Source organism: Epinephelus moara, chromosome 1 (assembly GCF_006386435.1).
Source record: "Epinephelus moara isolate mb chromosome 1, YSFRI_EMoa_1.0, whole genome shotgun sequence".
NCBI lineage: Eukaryota > Metazoa > Chordata > Actinopteri > Perciformes > Serranidae > Epinephelus > Epinephelus moara.
The window spans coordinates 23,392,487-23,415,973 of record NC_065506.1 but is presented as its reverse complement, the minus strand read 5'-3'; the positions used below and the strand labels follow the sequence as shown (position 1 = coordinate 23,415,973).

The following is a 23,487-nucleotide window of genomic DNA, read 5'->3' as shown; positions in this document are numbered from 1 at the left end:
ACTAGTGCTGTCTCAGTGCTATGATGCACTCTAAATCCTGACTGAAATTCCTCAAATAAATTATTATCATGGAGAAAATCACACAGCTGGTCTGCGACTACTTTCTCAAGGATCTTTGACATAAAGGGAAGATTAGATATTGGTCTATAGTTGGCTAACACCTTTGGATCCAGGGTGGGCCAGTGTGTCCTTTGTACAATGACGTACAAAGGACACACATGACTTACTATCCCTGTAAAATTATAACCACTCTAACCACATTATCTGTCTACAACTGAGATAAGAAACACCATTGTTAAATATTATTCATACGTTTAAATTGTAGAAGTGTATTGGGCAGTATAGCTGAAAATATGCCAGCTGCCTCAGAAAACTGAAGAGTTAGTGGTATCTCTGCCTCATGATCAAGCAAAGCACTGTGAGCGGGTTGGAAATCAGCACCGGCCACCAGCCAAATGCAGGTAAAATCTCCAAGTGGCTGCTAGATTTGCTTCACTCACCAGCCAATAAACACAGGAAATCTGTTTAGTGGCTGGCACATTTTGGAATCCACCAGCCACAGAAGCAGGTGGACAAAAAATTAATTTCCAACCCTGACTATGAGCTGTAAACTGGTTTGCAGAAAAATGACAAAAGAAAAGGAATAAACAATTCATGATATTTAACATAATGGGTTGTTCAAATCCTTATTCCTGACCATTGCTGTCAGTCACACCAGGGAAGTTATAGTTGAGCAAATTACGTTCAGACTTAAGAATGGTGTATGTATGTATGTATACAGGCACTCTGTTTGGGTGGGGTGGGGACAGGGTTTGAACCTTGTACAACCAATGTAGTGCTTTTACTGCTGTTGCATGAGCAGAGAGATTTCTTATCTGGTGGGTTAGTTGCACCAAAAGTTATGCTGCTTACTGAAAATAGTGTATTTTCTTTTAAAATTCCTCCTGAGACAAGTCTCCTCGAAGACTTTGCCAAATACATTCCTGAATGTGCCTTGAGAAGTTGAAATCCAGACTTAAGTACACTACGAACCATGGGCAACGTACATATCTGTTTATCAGTTGCATACATATGCTTCACAGGGCCTCTTATCAGTACAGAAAGAAGCACCCGCTGCATGTTGCTGCCATTTGTAAAAATGTCAAATAACATACAGAGAGTGTTTTAGCCATATATTATTTAAGATTAAAATGCATCAGTTCGATTAGAATCTTAAAAAAAAAGTTATTATCATTATTATTATTGTTCTATTTTTACTAACTACAGTTCTCCAGTTTGTGCTTACACTGTGTGACAAACACTGAACTGTTATGCACTGAAGAAACTAAATTTAATTGATTGGGATTAATGTTCTTATGTAATATAATTAAGTCAAGTCAAGTCAACCTTATTTACGTAGCACATTTTAGTTGTGTAAACTCAATGTGCTTAAGACACATCATACATGACAGACATAAAATATCACATAAGATAATTAAGTATTACATACTATAAAAACAAGCAATACATGATAAAAACAAATGAAATAAGAATGTACTATTATTATCATTATTCTTAAAAGGGGGGAATTAATAACAATAATAACACTAATTCCTAAAAAGAAAATACACATAATAACCTAAATAAAAGCTTGCAAAAAAAAAAAGATGATGTGAAGATACGCATTTCTTTCAAGGGTTGTCTGGGAGTTAACAGAATGTAGTTAATATTTAAAATGTATTACACATAATGTAATAGACAATATTAAATTACTATATTACATCATCAGTTATTACAAGACAACATTTGCCAGCCCTTTTTTTAATAACAGACAAACATATTTTTATTGCTTGCTTTAGTCTGAAGCTGAAAGTGCAACATAATTGCAATGCTTTAAAATATCCCTTAACAAAGTAAAGGTCATAAAATGTTAAACAGGTCCACATTAAATAACATGTCTATGGCAACGACAATCTTATGCGCAATGACAGCGCGCAGTTGACAACCTCAGCACACTTCCTCGTCTCATGATCATCAAGTGGTCGATTGTGATTGGTCGCCAACAGGAAACTCGCCATCTCATTGGTCCGTTGTCGTGTTTGCGCTTCATGCTAAAGTAACACGGATGTCATTGGTCTGTTTCACATGTCTGCTGATGTGCCGGGTTAGGGTGTTTTTTTTCTCTTTCGTAACCCATCATTGTTTAGCATTTGTGTGGTAATACGGTTGTTAATGACGCCTCGCCTCTGTGGTGTCGTTAGGAGCTTTCTATGAGCACAATTGGCCTCATTCAGACGGGGTGGAAACTGCTCTGAGACGTTGCTAGCTGGCGTTACCTCCAGACCTGGATAACAAGCTAACGTTAGCTTGCTGCTCTGTCGATATAGCCAGTGTTAGGTTATTTGCATTGACGTTAAAATGGGTGAGGAAATTAACGACAACCTCATTAACACGTGCTGTGAACCCACTGAAAACGCCAATGTTGAGGAAAACGGCGAGACAGTAGAAGGTGGTATGAAATGTTACACATTAGAGGAGATAAGACTGCATAATATGAGCAGTGACACATGGCTCATCATCCACGATAAAGTGTATGACATCACAGGTTTCCTTGAAGAGGTAAGAAACACTCTCTGTCAGCTGGTTGCAACTTCTTTAGCACTATTACTGACATATTTAAAGCTTGAGCTTTGCACCTTTGCTTTCCTCTCTGGGCTACGATTACTTCCTGGATTTACAAAACGATTGTTAGCCTTGATTATGTATTGACGTGTCACGTTTGCCAACTGTCTTCGCTCAGGTCGTTAACTAACAATTGAAATGTCCGACATTTAAAGTATAAAGTTTACATTTTGAGTAACTTCGGGGTTAAACAAGGTCAAGCCATTTTAGGTTAGCGTTTCTCTTGCGCAAACCAGACTGGCAACATTAATTATACTATACGTTAATGTTTAGCTAACATTAGCTAACAACTAACGCTAGCTAAGTTTGCCTACCATTTAAAAACACTGCTGTTGCTTGTAAGCAGAAATGTATCTGTATACACATATAATATTATCCTTAACAGCAATATTGTTGGCAATCATGCAGTAACTGTAACAACTTGGGTTAATGGTGGAAAATTACATCCTGTTAATCCTGTTTCTGATAAGAGTCTGACACTTGACACGCTAAAGTTGGCCTATACAACTAGATAGACAAGATAACAATATGCACCACTGTAATAAGTGGCAGTAGAAATACCAGTCTGGAGATAGTCATGCCACAGAGTAAAAAAACTCAATCTAGTTCTGCAATATAAGTTTATAGATGATGAAAATATTGGCTAACTTTCTAAACTTATCAAAAGTAGCCCTAAGTACCCAATATGCAAAATATATAATGTGATTGGAGCTTGCAGTGGAGCTAACTGTAAGCATTTTAAATACAGTTGAGTAACTAATAAGGATGCATTGTGTTTTATAAGCTGATCTCATGACTTGCATGTATAAATCCCAATCCATAAAGTAACTGGCGGCTTTGGCTGCCTATTGTATTGCAGGAAAAAAGTACAATATCTCCTTTTAAAATGTAGTTGTGGTGTGTATAAGTGTTAAAGGGTGACATCTCCTATATTAAGAATTCCAATATGTTATTTCCATGGCCTAGAAAAGTTCAATCAGTACTTGTGAACATGAGCTACTCTCTCAAAGCCAGAAACCAGAGAAGGAAACTTATGAAGTTATAGGGTATAAAGTTAAGAGCTGCTCCACAGACAGTGAATGGGAGCCTGATTTTGTGGACCCAAAGAACTATTATGTTTTCGTCTTTATACCCAAATGAGCCTTATTCTACTGTGGTGTTCTGAAACAGAAAAAGTACACATATAATCCAGGGTGATAGCAAATAAGAAGACACCATGGTGTATCTGCTTATTTGCTATCAAGCTGATGTTTCCTGCCACCATCTGCACCAAGTTAAGTTATGCGCTGTGCATGGGGCATGTGCTTTTGAACAAGTTCATATAATCTAGGGTGACTGCACGTCCTTAAAATGTCTTAAATTCAATGCTACAAAGATAAGGCCTTAAAAGTCACTAAGTAGTCGGTTAGTTAGTTATCCATTTTTAAATGTCTTTTTGTGAAAATGAGTGAAGCCTTTCTATGTAAAAGTTTCACATTTCTAATGTTACAAATCTTTTAAAAACTATAATACTGTCATTTACTGCGTACTTTCTTTTACCTGTTGGCAAAATGTAGATTGACATAACTCACTCTAATAACCATATTCCTACGAAACGCTTACATCTGCACAAGACCACGTATATAAAACTTGCCTGCAATGCTTAAACAAGTTAAACATAAGTTGTCCAAAAATCTGTTCTAAATTTTGTTATAAGGTGTCTTGAACGGGTCTTAAAAAGCATTAAATGTAACCTGCTACCTGTAGACACCCTGTATTCAGAGAAGTCCCCTGGGTGCTCTCAGTGTTGACGTTAGCATCTGTCCCAGTTCATTGTCTGTGGTGCAGTTCCAGACTTTAAACCCTATGACATCACAAATTTGAGTTTTGGACTTGGGAGAGAGTTTTTCATGTTTGCTAATATTTTAGGACTGTCTTAGACCATAGGAATAATAACTTTGCAAATGGGCGTCGCTCTCCTTTAAATAGCACACAAATGAAATACTCTCATACAGTTAAATATCTCAAATTTAAAGTACACTGTTTTAATAAATGTACTTGGTTAACTTTTCACCACCGAAAGGTCACATTGGTGCATGTTGGTGCATGATTTCAAATATGCTGTCATTGCTTTGGGTGAATCAGTCATAGAAGTTAATGGTATGATATTCTACTGTGGGGTAAGTAAGGACACTGTATTTACCCATTCTGTGATTTCAGCATCCGGGAGGTGAGGAAGTTTTGCTGGAGCAGGCGGGCGCAGACGCCACAGAGAGCTTTGAGGATGTGGGTCATTCCACAGATGCCAGGGAGATGCTCCAGCAGTACTTCATTGGGGAGCTTGCCATGGTAAGATCAGGCCTCCTCTGCCCTTGGTAGTTTTTGAGTACCCCCAAAATATCATAGTGCCTCTATCACTAGTTTTGCAAGGGGGGGGGTCAACACTTACTTCATACTAATGCATCTAAATTTTAATTTCTGATCAACTGTGAACTACCTGAGAATTAACCCCATTTTTATTCTTGCCTGTTGAGTGAGTGTTGTTTTTTATCCGCCATCAGATGAAGGCAGTAATACTAATTTATTGATTTTTTTTTTTGTAGTGCGACAGACGAAAGGACACAGCAAAGGTAATCCTAGTTTTTCATGAAAACTGCTACAGAAAAGTCACTGGAACAGAAATGAACAAAAACAGTTAAGTTTTTGGTTTGTAGCTAAATAATGCAATATTTGGTTTTAATTTGTGTCCTTTTTTTCTGCTACAGGATGAACAAGTTGCAAACTCAGGAGAGTCCAGGTGAGTTATGACGATGAACACTGAGTGTCAGGCTCATTGTTAACTGGTTTCATTTTAGTTTTCATATTCACCAAGTGCTGCGAGTGAACATTGATCACTGTAGTTTGTAGTGAACAAAGTCCTCTTGCAACATGGACAGCTCACAAGTGAGAAGAAAAACAGAGAGAGAGTGCAAATGATTCTGCTGACGTGTATGAATCTCTGTCAAAAGTGTTTTTTCTGCAAATTGTTTAATGGGATTTTCACAGATTTTTGTGTTATTGATTTGGATGATCTTTAAGATGAGCAATACAAACACTGACAAAGTCATAGATAGATAGAATATTGATAGATAGAAAAAAAGAAATGAGCCATGACCATATATAATTCATATTTCTATCAAATGGGTGACTTTCTCATGTGTTAAATCCATTTTAATTGCCTCAAAAAAAATAAATAACTGATATTAAATTATTTTTCCAGCAGCTCCTGGACCACGTGGTTGATACCTGCGATTGTTGCAGTTGTCGTTGGCGTCATGTATCGCTTCTACATGTGTGAACACAAGTCCTCTTGAGTGCTGGCATCCCGTTTTCATCTCACTCTTTTCGTCTGGAGGCCTTGAAATGTTTGACCAAATCCTCCTCACCCTGAACGCACACCATTAGGAGCGTCTGCCTCCTCTGCAGCGAGAGAAGGAGGGGAGCAGTTTGCTAAAGTGTTTTCGTCCTCGTCCATCTACATAGCGTGCACCAAGCAGACAGTTGGGGCAGAGACTTAATTAAATTGTCTGCCTTCCGTTTCTTTGTATATCCTTGTCACTATGCGTATTGTCATTAATGTTTAACTTAAAACTTTTCATATGCATTTGATCCATTTGGTCTTTGTTTGTTCATTACCCATTTGCCTGCTCAGAGCGAGATCACATTAGCAGCCTGGTATACACGCATCATCATTACACAGATAGACAAAATGGAGACATTGAAGGAGATGTTAGGATGCAGAATGGTGATGGAATCAGGGTTATAGCTAACCGTGACCATTCAACTTTTTACACTGAATTATAACTTCTGATGCATTTTCTTAGTTCGAATAGAGAAATGTTACTGCTGCCTGTCTGTCAGTAAGAACTAGGTTCACTCCTTACTGCGCAGATCTGGTTAAGCATTGCATCATTTCATTGTAAATGCATAATCTTTCCAATTATGTGATTGCGGTGTCAAATCTTCATGTCTGTTCTGTTTTTAAAAATAGTGGTGAGTTATGTTGTATCAGTGAATATTTAAGGTAGAATGTGTTTTTTTTCTACAGATCTGTTTTGAGGAATTTGTGTAAATGTTCAAACTGCCTGATCCATATATTAATATAAAATTATGTAGTATGTAATGATACAAAAATATTTTATTACCCAGATATAATAGCTGACAGTGAATGATGAGTAAATACCCTTGAAAGATGAGAAGTTTTTATTTGATTGCTCTGTTTGAAAATGCTAATCGTTCCTCACTATGCCATTTGTTATTTAACTGATGCTTTTTCACAGCTCTGTTTGTCGTTATGCATCTTGGTTTTATGTTTTGAGTGAGTGAAACCAGCATCTGTCACTGGAGGGTTTGAATTGTATTCCATGAGGTCTGATGTGTTTGTTAGTTGGTAAATTGAGGGACTTGCCCGCAGTCATTAGAGCCGTAGATGGGTGTCTTTCAGGCTACAGTACATGCATATTTAATCAGCTATTTCAGTTACTCACCCTCTCTGAATTCTCTAGGTTGCTGTTCAGATGATGACACTGTTAAATATGTAATATGAGCTTTACACAGCATTTCTGAAATCACCCCTTTTAATGAATATTCTGAAATAGGCTATTTTATTTCCTAGTACTATCAAAACAAGCATTTTACAACTACAATGATCGTAGCAATTTGAAGTCCATTTACCACCTGTCAATCCACCAAAGTTCAAAATTTCTGAGTGTAACTTGCTGCTATTTTTACATGTGACTACTTGCAGATGTCAAAATCTCGTTGGTTGACTTTAAAGAAAAATATCTGCCATCTCTTTGCATTTCAGCTGACATTTCCTGTCATTAAGTCTCTTTGAATAAAATTAATCTTTCAAATTAAGTGTAAGTGGCTTGTCACTGATACACTGTGTGAACAACAAGATATATAAATGTATGTATATATGGCATGCTATCCCATGTACAAAGGCCATGTCCTTGCTGTAGCAGCCACAGGTGTGATTCAATCCTATGGCCCGTTACTTCATGTCATCCCTTCTCGCTCCCTGTTTCATGCCTTATCTTTCCTGTCCAAGAAAGGCATAAAAAAGCCCAAATATTTTTTTAACAAAACCTGTAATTTACTCCGTGTGCCATTTGTCAGACAAATACAGCAAAATATTATTAAAAACAGAGCAAAAAAACTGTTTGTGTACATGACCAGCCTCTTAAAATTATCCCCAGGAAATGAAATTATCACAGTGAAAGCCCTAAAACAGTAATTTAAGTGTCTGAATGACACAATTTAGAAATGCTTTTAAGAATAACAAATTGAACCCTCCAATATTTCCTCCACAAATGTTTGTGTTAGCTATAATTAGAACCCTTAATTTACATCCTTGCCTACAGTAAATTGTGTCATAGGTGCAGAACAAACTGAAAAATATGCTTAATACCTATTTACATTGAAAGAACAGAACCAATTTTAGCAAATGCTAACCGAATTTAAGGTGCTTTCTGGTGCAGGGTTTGAAACTAGCAATCTAACTTAGAAAACAATGATGGGTATGGAGGCCAGAGAGGACAGACGTAAACTAACTTTTGTGGAAATAAGCTTCTGAACTTTGCAGTGGGCTCTTTCAAGAGAAAAGTCTGATTTCTATTATTGTTGAGACCAGTCACAAGTTGAGAAATTATAGGGTGATGTTGGGAACAGGGAATAAGCCCCAAAACACAAGTATAGAGTAGCTGGGGCAACAACTTCAAGTGTTGAGCGGTCTGGAGCTCTAATTCAACTAACACCTGTAGTGGCAGTAGCAACAGAAGTCCACTCACACACTCATCACTTTGTCATTAGACGAGGCAGCTGCCTATTGTCACAGCCTTGTGTCCTGTGTGGTCACTGCTGTTGCATTAGCACATCATCCTGTTTAAACACCGTCTCAGATGATTATGGTTGTGTATTGTTAAATATCCACCATTGTGTGATTCTCCTTTGCTTTAAATATGTATAACCTCACCAGCATGTCACGACAGCACTGTGCTAATTTGAAAGGAACGCAGATATTAAAAATTTAACAACGGGGTTCAATTTCAAACCTGCTCCTGGCTACAGTAGCTCAGATGGGTGTTCATTCATACTTTGACCAAAGGCCATGAGCTCCAGTAACAAATGGCTTTAACACTAACCCTAACACACTAATAGTGTTACACATTGTGGCGGCAGGCAACAAATTCATAATAGCACTACGAAAGTTCACTTTTCATGCTTTACAGGGAGGTGAGTGGCACAAAATGACTGAAAAATCTTCACACTCCTCGTGTTTATAAATGTCAACCACTGTGTTTAATGTAAAAACTGTATTCGGATAGCTGATAATGTGGACGTGCACTAATACTCTGATTTGTTGTTTGCCATTTCATGGTACGATACAAGCACAAAGTGAATAATACTTGAGTTCTGCATATGCCTGCTCCTAACAGCTACTTGTCCTGTGGAGAGGAGCAGGAAGCCGTGATTGAAATTAAAGCCTTCCCATCTGCAACGTCCACAAGAGCCCTCACAGCGCAGAATGCCTGTCACCAGCAAACCGTAGGAAGCACAAATCAACACCCATTGATTCATGCTGGTTTAATCAGGCCAGATATATCAAGATCTGGAGGCCCTCATTACGTTAATTGACGAATTGTTTAAAAAGAATAATCAGTGAATCTGAAAAAGAGTCCAGTACTACCTTGGGTTTCTTAAATGTGCATCAGCAACCAACAAACAACATGGAGAAACCTAATGAAAAAATACACACTCAGTAGTATAGAATGACAGCAACATGTATTGATGTTTAAAAGGTCTTGTCCATTTTCCCATGCCATACTTAGTATAAACACAAGGTGGCACTACAACCTTAAGATGTTATTATGTCAGTTGTTTCATTTGGCCTTTACCAGAAACAGAGAAAATACATATTAAAATGGCTAATCTGACTTGTGCACCCACTCTAATAAATTCATCGCAGAATTCAGCCGTGTTTATCTCATGGGCGTGGAGCAGCAGCAAACTCAATAAACACAATGCTGTCACACATGGTGGCAAAGACATTATGCAATGATGAAAAACAACCCAACATTATTACTGTGATAGTGTCATACTGATAAAGACTGTGCACAAAGAGATGGTTTGAAATAATGTCTGGAGACAATATGATGACAAAACTGGGATGTTTTTTGTATAGTTATGGAAAGTAAGGAATGTTTAAATGTATTTTGTCAGATCTCAGCTGAAGATATTCTCTAAGTTTTCAACCTCAAGAACATTAAAGATATTTTACATCCACGTCGGCCTTGGTGTTGTGGCAACAGTTATGACCAGACAGAAGGATGACCTGTTATGAGAAAGCATATTGTATCTGTGGGAGTATATGGAGCCTTCAGATAGACATCATTCCCCATGACTGGATCGCCTGTCATTTCTATCAGCAGTCATCCTCAAGGAGAGCTGAGGCTGCTAATGCACAACACTCCAGTGTCCTGGGAGACCTGCTCGGCAAAAATCTCGAACAGAGGAAAAACACTTATAGATGCTGCAGGAATCAACATGATGCTTGACAAGTGGATTGACTTAGTCAAAAAGGTCACCTTCTCGTGGAATACACATACACAGTCTCATTTAATTTACTTGAAACAATGTTATAAAATCAAATTCAACCTTCATTTTCAGGCACGCAGTGATACCGTGGCAGCAGAGATTCGCCTGCATACAGATAACCAACGTCAGTGTCAAATTTTCTGTCTGGAGATGGAATCCCAAAAGGGTTTTGCAGCTTTGACAACTGCCTAAAAGGTTCGCTAAAACACTCACCTCTCACAATAAAAACATTCCCAACTTCACTTAGTTTGAAGGACTTAGACCCATGAAAGGAAAAAACTTAACTCACGAAATAAAGTCAGATTTTCTTAGCAGCCAAGTCACATTCCGAAGCCTGGGGCTCTGCATCACGCCGCATCAATATGAGTTAATAAATATACCAGTTTTGGTACAAGTAATGTCAGTTGAACAGCTTTATATACCTGAGCAAATTAGACTTCAGTACTTTCCATAGCCCATGTGGTTACACCTGCCTTATATCAATATTTCATTACTAATTTGCAAACCATTGTCGTCACGCATATTAAAGCTGGAGTTGTTAACTTCTTAACTTCCTCCTGCTTGTAGATCTTCTAATGGCATTTGCTAGACCTCACCACAGCTAATCAAAAACAACCAATTAGAGCTGCGGAGCCTCTAACACAGCTGTCACTCATGTCAATCACTGTTCAGAACTGTGGTCCAGCTGGGCAGCACTGATGAAATATTCATCAAAATTCTGTAACTGCATTGCCTATTTCTCAACTCGGATATAGGCAATGCAGTGACAGAATCTTGACTCATATTTGATCAGTGCTGCTGAGTTTGGCAGTTCGACCGCAGTTAAAGAGCAGTGATTGACAAGATTGATAGCTGCATCAAAAACTTCTCGGCTCTGATTGGTTGTTTTTGTTTATGTGTAGTGGATTCTTGCAAATGCAATGAGAAGCGCAACGAGGAGACAGAGGAATATCATTTTTTAAATAAAAGTTACCAACTACAGCTTTAAGGAAGTACACCAATCAACCAAAACATTAAAACCACTGACAGGTGACGTGAACAAAACACTGATTTTGAGTTCATTCATGTGAATGTCACCAGACATGCTCCACCCACCTAAACACCAGTGCAGACCAGGTACCCCCCCTTATGGCAGCGGCACTCCTCAGTAGCAGTGGCCCCCCAGCAGGACAGTGCACCCTGCCACACCACAAAGCTCAGGAGTGGCCCGAGGAACATGACAGAGACCTCAAGGCATTGACCTGGCCTCGAAATTCCCCAAATCCCAGTCTGATCAAACACCTGTGAGACGTGTTGTTATCCCACCTCACAACCAACAGGACCCAAAAGATCTGAAGCCAACGTCTTGGTGCCAGACACCAAAGGATACCCCCCAGAGGTCCTGTGTTCATGCCTTGAGGGGTCAGAGCCAAGTCTGGTCCAAGGAGGACCCACTGTGGATGGGGGTGCTTCTGGGGTACCAGCACGTCCCTCAAATGTTCGATCAGTTTGGGATCTGGGGTATTTGGAGGCCAGGTCAACACCTTGAGTTCTTTGTCCCATTCATCGGGTCATTCCTGAGCAGTTTTTATGGTGTGGCATGGTGCATTGCCCTGCTGGGGGGTGTTTAATTGGTTTGCAACGGTGTTCAGGTGGGTAGAGTGCATCAGGCAGCATTTACATGAATGCCAGGACCCAAGGTTTCCCAATGGAATATTGCACTGTAATAAGATGATGAATGTTATTCACTTCACCCGCCAGTGGTTTTAATGTTTTGGCTGATCAGTGTGCATCTATCTGTTATGGTTTGTTTCTTTCTAACCTCATTCTTTACAAAACTACCTCTGTGAAACTACTTGTAGCTGCTTCACAAACAAGTTGTTGGCCTCATGTGTTTATATATAGACCTGTTGCTCTGTTGTTGTTCATCAGGCACACAATCAATCAAATTTATGCCCATCCATTATTCAGAAGCCGATGCATTACATTCTCATCTTCAGATTAATTTCAATAATGTTCTTTGACTCCATAACCCTGGCTCAACCTGTTATCTAACGTGGCACTGTAGGTAGTGACTGTAGGTAGTGATTAGCATAATCCAATTCAAATGATTCATCATAAGACAATTTATTAGATGTAAAACTGAGGAAAGTAAACACAGAGCAAACATGACAAACATGTCAAATGTTGGTGCAAAGCATGGCAAACCCATGTGTCTGTTGCAGTGGTGTTGTGGTAGTTGTTGAGGTGGGTGTTCTACTAGGTAGACTGGTAAGTAACTGAGGAGGAAGAGGGTAAACTCATATATTCCAATGGCTTTTTGGCTGATAGGTAGGTATACTGTAAATGGCCAGAGAAAGAGGTGGGTATACCCTGTATGCCTGCGTATACCTACCTCTACACTTCTGGTCTGCTGTATAATCATGTAAGTGAACTTTCAGTTGCTCTAACAGTTCATTGGTGGGAAACATTGAGGAAACATTGCAAGCATGAAATGCCAGGAATTGGCTTTTCGATTCCATCTACTGAAAAAACAATTCAACAGCAGCATCTACAAGTGTTGCAGAAGTGTTTGCAGTCCTACTCTGCACCTGGCCCCAGATATTTCCACAGCATACGGAAGGAGTGATGCTCGCTGGAAACAAACCATGATTTGTCTGACACGGCAGAGAAGCTCATACAGTTACATGCTGTCATACTGTGAAGCACTCCTGTACTATGAGCATGTTACGCTTTACTGACCCTTTGACAGGTCTGTGTTGTTGTAGTTCTTGTAGTAATGTGAGAGCAGCAGAACAAATGACCGAAAATTATGATACAGACTGATTAGGAAACACTTGTCACTTGAGCGTCTGCATGCACTTATACCTTTGTGAATACTTAATTTGGACTAAGTGAAGACTCAGTGCAAAGGCATAATGCTTTATTTCATAGATCATCCATAAATCAATACATTATCAAACATTATTTGTTCATTTTTTTAATATAAAATTAGGAATTTAGAAAGATAACAAAATGCATACACACAAAGGTCATGATTAAGTTGGTCATTGTTTTAACAGAATTTAGGTACACACCCTCTGATGCTCAACACACGTCAGTAATTTCTACAAGTGTGTGTAGAGTGACGCCATTTGCACAAACCTGAATGATGTTGACACCAAGCAGCAACCCAAAGGCTAAAATAAGCTGCGTAAAATGCTTCTGAATATCTATATATATTGAATGTTTTTAAAAACTATACTCTTGATCACTCTTAAATCTAAATCAGCCGTCACTGTGACAGGTAACTCTGTTCAGACGAAGATGACACGGGGCATTGCCAAGTTGAATTCAGACCGTAGTACAAGATAATGGACTTAATATCTCAGAATAAACAACCGCAGCCTCAGAAGTTACCAGAGTTATCTCTTGCTAGCACAAATGTGGTGACCTTTCTACAGTGTAGCTGCATAATTACTTTTCTCCTTGCATACACTCAAATGCTGTGACTTAAAGGTCAACTTCCCCCAGCTGTTATATGCCAAGGTCTTCGATGCACAGTTTAAATTGAAGACGAGGTAGTCGGCCTCAATCCTTCAAAGTGCTCGTGGCGATGATCAGATAGTGATGTTAGGTCACAGATGTCTCACATGAATAAAGGTCTAAATATCAGTTTCTTGTGATTAAGTAAATGGCTGACTCCAAATGTTTGAAGGGAAATAAGTTGACCTAAGCAACAAGTCTAAATATGCAATATTATTAAAAGAATGGTTATAGAGCTGTAGGCATTTCTGGGGGACAGATAAGGTTGATGGCTGACTATAAAACAACTAAAAGGTGTTTTAAGAGGCTGTCTCTGACAGGAAATCAAATCTTGGCAAGACTGTGCATAAGTAAAAAAAAAAAAAAAAAAAATCCAAATAAGTTATAAAGTGAGGCTGCGTTCCAACTGAACACTACTTTTACACTGCAAATTGATAAAATAAGAAAAATATAACCAACGTAACTCAAATTATGATGTTTCAAGTGCTTGCCATCGTAGCCTGTCTGAGCAGCAACACGTTCTCATTGCAACCCTTATAACCTATACCTTTCTCTTGATACCTTGTGTAGGGATATGTCAGTAACATGGCCGCAGTTGAGCAGCAAACAGCACAGAGGCCACTGACCATGCCCTTTACCATGCCCGTGGTGCTCTTCAGGTGCAGATGTCCTAAGCCAAAGACAACAGGGTGCAGGTGGATGATACACTGGACGAACGCTCATGGACACTGTTGTTATTATCCATAATTCCTGACACAAATTGTGTCTTTGAAGTGCTGCACCACCCGAGGGTGTTAGCCAGTTTGGGGCAAAGGGTCAGAGCTAGCCTCTGGAGGACGAGGCGGAATTTCCTGCGGAAGCTTCGGTTTATCCAGAAGTAGAAGATGCAGTTGAGGAAGCCATTGGAGGTCGGCAGCCATACCACCACAAACTCAATCCACTCTGGTACGTTGCTACCTGAGACTGCTGTGGGGCAGAAAACACGGGGGATTGAAGTGGAGCAAATACTCACAGCATCAGCTTACACAAGACAGCAGGAAACGCCGTTGACCTTTTTATGAAAGGGTCACAAATCAAACAAACACAGTCTAGCCATGGCTGGTTTATGATCATGTCTATAAATCAATACATGTATTTTTAAAACTGTAGGTCATGTAATACATCAACTGATAATAGAAGGTGAAAAATCACCCTCGGAGATGTGGATCTTTCCCCTGACAGCGACGACAGGAAGCCATCAATTTAGCATTTATAGATAGAGATAAAAGTTTAAAATTAACTGGTAGATCTGGTGGAGGGGAAGCAACCACTTTACAGCGAGGCTCACTGTCGTTTGGACAGCGGCACACTTTGAAGTTTAAGCTAAGACTGTCAGCTTCATTTTGCGGGGATTTTCATCCATATCAGATGAATTACAGCCCTCTTTGGAAAAGGTCTTCACTTCTAAAAATATGCAGCTATGACTCCACTTTCGGTCTTGATTACTCCGAGACAGCACGTGGTTGGGGTAAATGAGAAAAAGTAGAAAAAAAAAAAAAAGGAGAGAGAGCGAAGACAGAGGAAAAGGGCCTGAGTCATAAAACTGGCCTTGGATTAGTATATTCATGCCCAGAATTACATAAATAACTTTGACGGCTATGTCTCTCAGCACAGGCAAAGCTGAAATGGATGGAGACATTTGTAGAGGGGGGAATAGCCATTAAACCTATGTACAAGAGAAAGCTAATTAATCTTGCAGAAGATTCAAATACTAACTTTTGAAGCAGTTGCTACCTCTGAATGCAGAAATTTGACTTAAGCATGAAAAATACTGCAATATCAACATACATGTGAACATCGGCTGGTTGTCTCTTAGATTCCCAATATAAGACACTATCTTACCATGTGAACATCGGCTGGTTGTCTCTTAGATTCCCAATATAAGACACTATCTTACTATATAATGACAAAAACTCTGTGTGTCTGTTCCATGTTTTTCTCCTCACTGACTTGGTCAATCCATGTGAAATTTGGCACAGTGGTAGAGGGTCATGGGAGGATGCGGATGAAGCAATATTGCATCAATTGGCCAAAGGGGGGCGCTATAGCAACCGATTGAAATTGCAAACCTTGAATGGGCATATCTCATGCCGCGTATGTCGTAGAGACATGAAACTTGGCACAGAGATGCCTCTCCTCATGAGGAACAAATCTGCCTAGAACCCATACCTTATGGTTATATAGATTTTCCGCCATTTTGAATTTTTTTAAAAACACTTCAAATCGATCTCTTCCTAGGAAGTTTGACCGATCTGCATGAAACTCTGTGAACATAATCTAGGGACCAATATCTAAAGTTACCTCTTGGCANTGGAGAAATTTAACTCTAATTGGCAACTGGGTGGCGCTATAACAACAGAAAAATGCTTAAAAATGGCTAAAATGCGACCGATCGCTGTGGCTCCCCCTGTGGCTGAATGTTGCTGTTTTTTTTTTAATTTTTGGTATGACTAAGTCATGGTATGGTATGCTGTACTCAATGGGTATGGACTAGTAAATACAAATAAGGAGTAAAATGTTTTTTTCCTCAAAATGTTCTAAGACTCCTCAAACAAATAAAGTGCAGCAAAAGAAATCAAAAAATAAGGCTGAATCTCTGCTTCTTTATGGGTCTGGCCATATGACTTCATCCACATCTCTCTGTCCAATATCGGCCTCCACTGCTGTCCAAATGTTTAGTGGCCTATTTATAGTACTCAAGCTCTGATTTGTAAGTGGACTCATTATCTAAAAGTGTTTTCACATGTATCAGTGTAGAAAGGCAATTGGCAGAAAGGTGCAGCCATGTAGAGACCGATGTTCACAGTCTAGCGAGAAGTGTGTCATTAAATTACAAAGTGAGTGTAAAGCAGAGGATGTGCATTCAGTTTGGCATGCCTGGTATATGCACTGGCTACAAGTGTTATGGTTTATGTGCTTCAGGGATCACTGTTAGTGGAAAAAAAACTGTAAAGACATGACTTCCTCTGATGATTCTAGATACATTTGTCTCATTTTCTTATTGACTAAATTTAATTGTTTGAGTTGAGTGTCTGAAAAGGAGCCAAATAACATGTTCTCACTATGAACTATGCAGGTCAATTCGAACTTCTACCATAATTCTAGAGAGTTGTAGCATGTAAAAAAGGCCTAGACATCTATCCATGCATCCATATATATCACCAATATCCACACTGGATAGGCTATAGTATGTTAGAGGCAATTTGTCAACAGGAGTGTCATAAACAGTTTTTCCCCACTGCATGTCTTGTAATTGTTTATTTCCACCCATTCATTGCTTACCATTGTAGATCATAGCTGCCATGCAGGGTGTCCAACAGGTGTAGTAAGCTGCCATCACAGGCACAAGCACTCTGGATGCCACATTGTGCCTGTTCCGACGCGCGCAGTCGTACTTGCGCAGTTTGAGTCTCTGTCTCTTTGCAGCGCACCACACTCTCAGGTTTGCATATGTCATAATGATGGAGCAGGGGAAAAATATAAAGCAAGTCAAGCTCAGGGAGTATCCAACATTTGTCGAGTAGGCTGGGTTGCAGACCAGGGACGCGGTCGAAAAATGAACCTCGATAATGCCACCTGGAAATGAGATTGGCGACAGTAGACAGGGAGGGAAGCACCAGGCGAAGGCAATCAGGAGCAGTGTCCTTTTCCTTGTCATCAGAGATGAATACTGCAGCGGGTAAAACACAGCGATGTACCTCTCCAGACTGATCGTGGCTAGTGTATACATGCAGGTGGAGTAGACGGTGGCATTGCAAAAGGCCACGACATGACAAAGAGTATCTGGCCCTTCAGTGTAGTCCTTTAGCAGACTCACCCACAGATTCAAGGGCATGACCAGCAGTCCAAACGCAGAATCTGCAGCAGTGAGAGAGAGCAGAAAGTACCGAGAGTTTCTTGACCAACCAGCCACGGAGGAAGTAATTACCAGGAGAACTGCAATGTTTCCCAGAGTGATCATCAGGCCCAAAGCGATAATGATGCTTACTTTGACGGAGCGGTGCGTCAGCTCCTGCAGTCTCTGAGGGTCAACACCTGACAGGTTGGAGTCGTCACAAGTTGTGAAGTTAAGAGTTGAATACATGTTTCCTCACAGTGGCATGGTGCGGGCCAAACGCAAGGCACGTAGGCAGAAAAAAGAATTTAAAAAAAAAAGGAAAGAAAATGTTTGAATTAAAGTAAGCAAAAGTGTAAGCAAAGATGTGCGGCTGCATTAGAAAGCAGCGCTGCAGCTGCATGTAGCCTTTTACCTCAGCAATCAGAGGCACACCTGGTGCAATTAGTGCTGCTGCTGCTGCTGTGTACCTCCCAAACACACTGCAACTGTGTCACAGTTTATTTTACTGATGTTCAAATAACGTCTTTATCATTTCAACTAACTTTACAGTCATAATTTTGTAAAATGTACAAATATTTATATAATAGGTCTCTCAGTAGTAGTTTATAGTATAAGATAAAATTTATTGATCAGCAGAGGGGAAATTCAAGTATCAGCAGCACAAGACAAAAAGACATTAAATAGAATAAGATAAAAGAGAAAACAAAGTAAAAAATAATAATAGAAAAATAAAATTGCTAGATCAAGATGAATAAAGTGACTAAAAATGTGTCAAAGTGTCAAGTGGCAGATAAAGTGTCAAGTGTGTTCCTATTACCAGGGGTGGCAGAAGTACTCAGGTCTTTTACTTGAGTAAAAGTAGCAATACTACAGTACAGAAATACTGCGTTCAAAATATTACTCAAGTACAAAAGTATCAGCATTAAAATCTACTTAAAGCACCAAAGTATTCATTATGCAATTTGTTAATGCAGTTGATAATAATTATTGATGCATTCATGTGTTCATCTCTTTATTGTTTTTAATTAGTCTTAACTACTTTATAAGCTGCTGGGTAGTTTAATCTATAATAGTACATCATAAATTGTTTGTTGATTATATTTAGTATTAGTAATCTGAAGCTTCAAAGTAACTAAATATGACAAATAAATGTAAAGTAAGAAGTAGAATATTTACACCTGAGCTGTGGGGGGGTAGAAGTATAAAGCAGTATAAAATGGAAATACTCAAGTAAAGTACAAGTACTTTTAAAGTTGTAAGTACAGCACTTTAGTGAATGTACTTACCTACATTCCACCATTGGTTTCTACAATATGATACGTTTTGCCTTTGGCTTTATTTTGTATGGGATATTGACACGGTACAGTTTTAAGAATTCTACAAAATGTAAATATACAAATAATGATTTGCACAAGAAAGGCAATAAAAGGAAACTGGGGGATACATATGTTTCATACAAAGTGAAGACCTAAAAAAATCATCCCACAGAAGTAAACCAGAGGAGGCATGTCAAATGGTAGATGCAATCTAGCACCAGTCCAAAATGGCAATGGCAACCACAATTGATTCATGCATCACTTAAGTATCAAAAAGTGTCGGCAGGCAGAATCAGGCCAGCTGATATGGCTGAATTCTGGGGCGTCATTCATGCCAAGTCTCAGGCAAGTCAAGCAACCGGATACAGCCCAGCTAATTTAATCTAGCATGCTGAGTTTGGGCCGAGGTCATCTATAATAATGACCCAGTGATGGCAGTGTCGGCAGCAGGAACTGAGTCCTCTGATTTGACCTTTGATTTGTCATTCATACCGAGTCTCAGCTGCCGAGTTCAGGCAGATTCTGGGCGAGGTCATTTTGGCTACCTGGGTTCTCTCAGGGAGGATCAGTTTCATGGTTTCGTATAGAGGATAATTTTAGGTATATTTTAATCATCCATCCATCCATTTTCGTAACCGCTTCATCCTCTTGAGGGTCGGGGGAGTGCTGGAGCCTAGCTGACATTAGGCGAGGGGCAGGGTACACCCTGGACAGGTCGCCAGACTATCACAGGGCTAACACATAGAGACAGACAACCATTCACATTCACATTCACACCTACGGACAATTTAGAGTCACCAGTTAACATATCCCCAACCTGCATGTCTTTGGACTGTGGGAGGAAGCCGGAGTACCCGGAGAGAACCCACACTGACATGCAAACTCCGCACAGAAGGGCTCCCTCCTGGGATCGAACCAGGAACCCTCTTGCTGTGAGGCGACAGTGCTAACCACCACACCACCATGCTGCTATATTTTAATCAGAGACTGTAAAAATAATGTACATAGTTACTGTGATGTCACCCATTGGTTACCGTTTTGAAGCTTCGAATTTAGCACTTCTTTCGTCGGAGCCAGAAGTGGTCATATTTGGGTGAGAGGCTGGGGCTATGGAGAAACGAGGGACACTATTGGCAGACAGCCAGTCACTCAGAGTGACCTGCTCTTAATTATGCATAACTTTGAGCCGTAATAAAATGTAAATGGGTGAGTTATTTAAAAACTCTGTAGAGTTTTCATGAAGGGGGAAATTATACAGAGACCGAAACCATTTTTTGAACCAGTCTGTAAACGTGTTTATTTGTGCTGTAAAGTTGGGCATTTTTTGGACAGACTGGCTTCTGGAGCCAGCCTCAAGTGACCATACAAAGAACAGCAGTTATTGGCACCTACAGGTTGGCTTCATTTTCTTTTTGGTCCTGCTGCTGCTGCTGCTTGGTCTTAACACAAACTCACATGCCATGAGTACCACCTGTCTTTACTAACTGCAAAGTGCTCCTAGTGCGACCACTCTAACACAGCCATTGTTTTGTGCAGAAGCTAATTTTAAGGTCAGTCCTATTAGATTTCAGCAGCATAAATTAGCCAGATCAATCAACCAATAACTCCCACAGACTACTCATGGCATGTGACAAATGTAGAATCTGAATCGATCCTTTAAGATGGTATTTAATCACACAGTCACATAGTTGGATTCTGTTTCTGTGATAAGCTGTTTCATCCACCAAATCTATACACTGTGGTTTAACTGTTAGCACATTATGCATGGGTTCTGGGCTAATCCACAATGCAGTAATAATATCTAGAAGCTGATCTGTATGCTCTCTATGTCGCTTTATTAATTACAATTAGCAAGACAGTTTCAGCCCTGCAGGACATTCATCAAATCCAGTAGGGTTGTCTTATTAAGTGGAATTAATAAAGGTGAGATGTGAGTGTAAAGTGTGGCCTTGACAGTAAGTACCGATTACAGCTATATGTATCCAATGTTTCTCATGAATAATTCATATGACAGAGACATTGTATTAAAAACACCTTGTAAAACAGAGCTAATTCGATGTTTTACAATTAGAATTACTATTATTCTTTTTAAGGTTTTTGTTTTTTTTGGCAAGTTGTCCAGTGGAAGCAAATAAAAATGCCACTACTGTCTGCGTTCACAACCACCTATTCGATCAAGCTCCAAGTTTGCAGGGCAGCCCACCTTGGCAGTTTTCATCACCAACAATAACAACGAGTCAGTCAACAATTCATCACCATTAAGGTCCCACAGAAGATGTATGCTCTGTCACAGCACGGGAAGCCTGACACCTTACAACCAATCATGGTCCAATTTCCACGATCACACACCATCAGTGTCAGACTCTCCTCCGGCTCCTGTTTTTTGTCTGCAACGCTGAGTGGTAGCTGCCAACTTTTCTCCTTAAAAAATACAAAACAAAAACAAAAACAAATCATGACACAAGGGCAAAAAATGACAGGAAAGATTGTCACTGACCTTTTCCACTCTGGTAGCCATCTGTTTCAGAGGTATTCTTCTGTGTGACAGTCAGTCCATTAAACAGCACGTACACTTCTCAGGCACAGTCACACACTCCCCTGCATTCCCAGGGACACTAATACCACCTATGATTTATTATCCCCCTTAGTAGACAATAAGACAATCTTGCACATCTAAGTGTTTCCCATTAATAAGACAGAGGACATTTTTAACCAAGCTGCAACTTCTGGGGCTGGAAAATGAAGTCAATGCAAAGTGCTAAAAACTGTAGTTCCTTAATACAGCCATTTGAGGTTGGCTCCAAAAGCGGGTCAGTCCCCTTTGAAACCTATATTGAAATGTCCGACTGTAGCAGAAATAAACATGATTACAGCCTGGTACAAAAGCCATTTGGGCCTCCATACATTAATGACAGCTGTATTTGGGGGTGGGTTTTTATATAACTTTCACATTTAAGGTTTAAAGTTACGCATAATTAAAGGTGTGGCCACTTTGAGTGACAGGCTGACAGCAGATAGTGTCCTCAGTCTCTCAGTCAGATCCACCCTCTCATCCAAATATGGTCACTTCTGGCCCAAAAATCCAAGATGGCGATGGCCAAAGTGCCAGTATCAAGGCTTCAAAACAGGAGTCTACCAAGCCCCCAGAAACAGCTCTGGGCTTTGAAGCCAATTTAACATAGTGGTAAAACTGTGGATGTGTTCCACATCGCATCCTTTTTCTTTTCACCTTTAGTAGGTACTGCAGCTGCCCTTAAAAGTATGTACTCTCCCATGCAGTGTGCACACAATTGGGACATACTACTTAACCCATAACGTTACACCCTGAACTTTGACCCTTGTGCTTTTATATCCGATATCTTGGAGATAAAACAATCTGTAATGCTCTGCTGTCGTTACTTTGCAATGTATTCAGTTTAACTTTAAAGCTCTAACTGCACAGACTGTAGAATCTAATATACTAGTCCATACCCATTGGTAGCTTTCTCACCTTCTACCTATGCCAATCCTCAATGCCCATGTGCAGTTTCAAATAGACTGACCACGTCAGTGAGTAGAAAAACGTGGGACAGACAGAATGACTGACTGACAGAATGACACACTGACAGTTTCCGTGATTATGTACAACATACCATACCGTGACTTAATCATAACAAAACTTAGAAAAAGAAAAAAACGTTCGGCCACAGGGGGAGCCACAGCAATCGGTCGCATTTTAGCCATTTTTAAGCATTTTTCTGTTGTTATAGCGCCACCCAGTTGCCAATTAGAGTTAAATTTCTCCAGTCACCTTGAGGCGTCCTGTTCTACATATCTACCAAGTTTAGTAAAAATCGATATGGCAGTTAGGCCTAGATAAGAAATTAGCTCTCTAGCGCCCCCATTTTGTTTGATGGGGTCAATAATGGAGGGGTCCCCTCAGATTATGTGTGGTCATATGCCTACAAAGTTGCGTGGTGATTGGTGAAACCCTTGAGATGTTATACACCTTTATGTGATGAGCCACCCCCTCCGCAATATTCATTGCCTTATAGAAGCTCAGTTTTAGTAAGTTTTCCAACTTTTGCCAAGAGGGAACTTTAGATATTGGTCCCTAGATTATGTTCACCAAGTTTCATGCAGGTCAGTCAAACTTCCTAGGAAGAGATCGATTTGAAGTGTTTTTCAAAAAATTCAAAATGGCGGAAAATCTTTATACTGGAAATTATGGGTTCTTGAGGCAAATTTCAGTCAGTTGCTAAAGCGCCCCCATTGGCCAATTGATGTAATATTGCTTCATTCGCATCCTCCGATTACCCTCTACCACTGTGCCAAATTTCACATGGATTGGATTGATCAAGTCAGTGTGGAGAAAAATGTGGAACACACAGACAGACAGACACACAGAGTTTTCGTTATTATATAGTGAGATTATATTTATGACAGTGAAATTATATCTGAAGTTCTCTGTCACTGTTATTTTTATAGTTATGTCCTTTTGTTGTCTGTAATATTTATGAACATTTTGTTCAC

General features: G+C 39.7%; 2 protein-coding genes across 3 annotated transcripts; one reads left to right on the top strand and one right to left on the bottom strand.

Moving 5' to 3' along the window:
- The first annotated feature begins 2,097 nt into the window (after window positions 1–2,097).
- Window positions 2,098–7,539, top strand: LOC126392334 (cytochrome b5). 2 transcript variants are annotated; one of them, XM_050047686.1, is made up of 5 exons: window positions 2,098–2,598; window positions 4,861–4,989; window positions 5,244–5,270; window positions 5,406–5,437; window positions 5,903–7,539. In XM_050047686.1, the coding sequence occupies exons 1-5, from the start codon at window positions 2,398–2,400 to the stop codon at window positions 5,991–5,993; spliced, it is 480 nt and encodes a 159-aa protein (XP_049903643.1). In that variant the 5' UTR covers window positions 2,098–2,397; the 3' UTR covers window positions 5,994–7,539. The 2 variants fall into 2 exon arrangements, with proteins under 2 accessions (XP_049903643.1, XP_049903636.1); XM_050047679.1 differs by having other exon boundaries at window positions 5,900–7,539.
- A 5,653-nt stretch (window positions 7,540–13,192) lies between these two features.
- zgc:162592 (uncharacterized protein LOC561993 homolog) lies at window positions 13,193–18,024 on the bottom strand. The gene is made up of 2 exons (XM_050047148.1): window positions 17,104–18,024; window positions 13,193–14,748 (listed from the first exon to the last, which is right to left on the bottom strand). Exons 1-2 carry the CDS (start codon window positions 17,903–17,905, stop codon window positions 14,453–14,455), a joined length of 1,098 nt encoding a protein of 365 aa, XP_049903105.1. The 5' UTR covers window positions 17,906–18,024; the 3' UTR covers window positions 13,193–14,452.
- Window positions 18,025–23,487: the final 5,463 nt, after the last annotated feature.

What these genes read in the sequence shown, in the direction of transcription:
- LOC126392334 (XM_050047679.1), top strand. Translation starts at nt 2,398, where the DNA reads ATGGGTGAGGAAATTAACGACAACCTCATTAACACGTGCTGTGAACCC. An exon ending in TCACAGGTTTCCTTGAAGAG is followed by an intron (nt 2,599 to 4,860) that starts GTAAGAAACACT and finishes CTGTGATTTCAG; the next exon opens with CATCCGGGAGGTGAGGAAGT. An exon ending in GCAAACTCAGGAGAGTCCAG is followed by an intron (nt 5,438 to 5,899) that starts GTGAGTTATGAC and finishes TTATTTTTCCAG; the next exon opens with CAGCTCCTGGACCACGTGGT.
- zgc:162592 (XM_050047148.1), bottom strand. Translation starts at nt 17,905, where the DNA reads ATGTATTCAACTCTTAACTTCACAACTTGTGACGACTCCAACCTGTCA. An exon ending in GGCAGCTATGATCTACAATG is followed by an intron (nt 14,749 to 17,103) that starts GTAAGCAATGAA and finishes TCTGCCCCACAG; the next exon opens with CAGTCTCAGGTAGCAACGTA.